Consider the following 3,233-nt stretch of genomic DNA (forward strand, 5'->3'; position numbering starts at 1 on the left):
CAGACAGCATCGCCTGGAGTCAGAGGGAGGTGGTTCCCTATAGACAGCAGCTGGACCAGCAGCAAGAAGGAAGAAAGACAGGGAACTTACTTGTTTAAATGCAGATGGTGAAGCTACCTTTATCCTCTTCCTGAGCCTTCGCCCTGTGTTTCCCACACTGCTTAGGGGATCAACAACGCAATGGTCGTCAGAAAAGACATGGTGCATTTTTCATAGAAAAATGATGTCATGACTTTCCCGACAACCTATTAGAACCTCTCCCTACGTCGTGCTATAAACCTGTCGGCTGTGCTATAAGCTTGTTCTTCCAGTGATGAGGTGACCTTCAGATGTCAACACAAAATAATTTTCCTTGCACAAACATTGCTAGCAGAGCTGAGAGTCAGCGGTCTATTCATTGTTATAATGAGGAAATACAGAGGTTCCCTGTACTTCCTTGATTGTTTGGAAATATTCTTTTTGACAACAGTGAAAGATTCTATTCATTGATGTGGCTAAAAACCATAGTCAAGACATTTCTCATGCTATTCTGCCAGGGAACCAATATAGAAAATTTTCAAATGTCGTGAAACAGAGAAACCAAATTTTTGACCAAGTTGACTGATATTTCTATATCAAATAGATACGACTTTGGCTGGTGCAAATATAATTCTAGGCAGAATTGGCTTCTTTCCATTCGGAATATGTTTTCTGACTCACATTTTCCATTAATATTAAAAGTTCTTCCCTGTTTTTAATCTAAGAACTGGCTAAGAAAGGAAGAGACATAGATGCACTCAAAACTTTTTTTCTTAGATGTTTTTCTATAATTTGAACATAGCAAAGAACACGTATTATTTCCCACAGATTACGATTGAGTAATTTGGGGCTCTTTTCTTAAATGACTTTTATTCCAAAACACTGAATTTAGGAGGTTCCCCCTCACGCACTGATCTATCATTTTAGAACTGTTTTCATTAGCAGAGGAATATTAACCTCAACCTTGTGCCCTTATGAAGTAGGCTGGAAATATGGTGTGTGTTATTTCTCTGACACAATATAGATTCACTTTGAGAGAAGTCACCAATCTAATATATACTTCCAAAAAGAAAAAGAGAAAAACAAGTAGAGCAGATATCGAAAGTGCACAACATGACGCAGTGTTCTTTGTTGGGATGGTGTGTTTATATCCTCGGTTTGATGATCACATCTGCGTGTTTCGAAAAACCATGCTGCACCCCACGAGGCTGTACAATGAGCTATAGCTCAGAAATTATAATGAGAAAAGCGGAAAGAGGGTACATACAGGAAAACTACTTCAGCCTTAAATGACTTGCAGTCTACTTTTTGGCTCATACAAGAGGACTTCAAAAAGTTCGTGGAAAACTGGAATTACAGTATGCATTCCTTTGGATGTAAAGATGTTTTGAAATCCATGAACAGTTTTTTCACAGCACTCATTTTCATGAATTTTTGAAGACCCCTCAGATGGCCAATCAGAGAACGCCCATTGGGGCAGGAGGACAGGAGGGGCCCACAATTTTGCCCATGGAGGCTCTGTCTTTTTGCAGTGCTTGGAGCAGCAGCAGCTGGCACGGGCGGATCAAAGGAGGAATGAAGGGATTCCAGAGCTTCATGGTCTCAGACAGTAACATGAGCTTCGTTGAGTTCGTCGAGCTGTTCAAATCATTCAGGTACAGCATATGCTTCCTTCCTGCCGTTCCTCAGGCCGCATCTTCGTAACAGTGCTGAATGTGAGGCGTTTGCCATTTCTCCTCAGCGTCAGGAGCCGCAAGGACCTGAAGGATCTCTTTGACATCTACGCGGTACCCTGCAACCGATCTGGCTCCGAGTCTACCCCACTCTACACCAATCTGACAATTGACGAAAACACCAGTGATCTTCAGCCTGACCTCGGTTTGTATGACATTTTATGATTTCCCTTTGAGACCCTTCCATCTAAAACTGAAGGCCAGCAATCCAGTCAGTCACACCCACTCTCAGTTGTCCCGTAGGGCACACTGTGAAACACTTCATTATTTCCTGGTGTCATGGCAGCAGGTGCTCTTGCCATGTTGGGGCAAGGAAATTCATCGCTGTGTGGTTCTACCCTTGCGTTCCAGGATTTTTAAGTAACAGTGACTTCCAGTCATTCAGAAAAACTTTTCCTGACTATTCCCAACTATAGGTATATGATGTGTCACATCTGAGTTTCTTCCCAGGGCAGAGCTTAGACAAGGAGAGTCTCTACTGACCTCCACAGAGTTCTCCTGTTGAGTATCTGGGACATTTTCCTTGCTGTGTGAACCAGAATGTCTCATTCTTTTCTCCCCTCCCTCCAGCCCCGTTGCCATCACCACCACCACCACCCATTCATTTTAAGCCTATTATTGTTCTTCACCAGTCTTGCTGGAAAATATAAGCACAAAAAAGCAAAACCAAGAAACTTTCCTCTTTCATGCAGTTGCTTTGTAATTATTTATAAGCTTAGGTTGTTCTTAAGCTAAGAAATTAACTGCTGTTCAACTTTACACATATAATGTGCATAACTATGGACTAGCCAGATAGTTACACTTTTTTTTTTTTTTAAGACTTGCTACCTGGTAAGCTGAGGTTTCATAGGAGGCCCGGGTTCAATTCCCTGGCCACCATAAAATTGGGGCGCAGTGGTACAGTGGTGAACTCCTATAGTCCCAGCTACTAAAGACCTGAGGCAGGGGGATCACAAAACAGCAAGAACCTGTCTAAAACACCACACATACACACACACACACACACACACACACACACACACACACACAAAACTTTTTTTTTTTAATTTGCCAGAAGGCACATGTACTTGTAGGAGGAGACAATGAAAGAGAGGGAAAGTAAGAAAACACCCCTCATGTGACATGGTCATGCAGCAATCCCTTCTCCACTTCTCTCTCCTTTCAGGATTCTGGATATGCATGCACACACACCCAGGTCAGGAACATGAACCGTAGGGCTGACAATGTGGGATCTACCCACCTTAACCACCAAGCCCCAGAGCAATTTTGAATTACAGAACAATAAACGGAAAGCTCAGAGTTCTCAAAATATCTTCCCCCTGCAACACACACACAAACTTTCTACTATTAGAAATATGATGGTACTTCAAAAAGTTCATGGGAAAATGAAATTGAAGTATGAATTTATTTTAACGCAAAAAAAAAAACCACATTAAAATCCAGGCATAATTTTTTGAGAGGTTTTTGCCTTAGGGAATCTGC

The 3,233-nt window shown here is 41.9% G+C and overlaps 1 protein-coding gene across 2 annotated transcripts in view; it reads left to right on the top strand.

Moving 5' to 3' along the window:
- PLCE1 (phospholipase C epsilon 1) overlaps nt 1–3,233 on the top strand; it is a 318,188-nt gene that overhangs the window by 262,263 nt on the left and 52,692 nt on the right. For both annotated transcript variants that reach the window (XM_006147651.3, XM_014587535.2), the window contains exons 12-13: nt 1,551–1,673; nt 1,760–1,896. In XM_006147651.3, coding sequence (XP_006147713.1) covers nt 1,551–1,673; nt 1,760–1,896 — 260 coding nt within the window. The remainder of the gene's footprint in view (nt 1–1,550; nt 1,674–1,759; nt 1,897–3,233) is intronic.

Source organism: Tupaia chinensis, unplaced genomic scaffold, assembly GCF_000334495.1.
Source record: "Tupaia chinensis unplaced genomic scaffold, TupChi_1.0 Scaffold000217_1, whole genome shotgun sequence".
In the NCBI taxonomy this organism is placed as follows: Eukaryota; Metazoa; Chordata; class Mammalia; order Scandentia; family Tupaiidae; genus Tupaia; species Tupaia belangeri.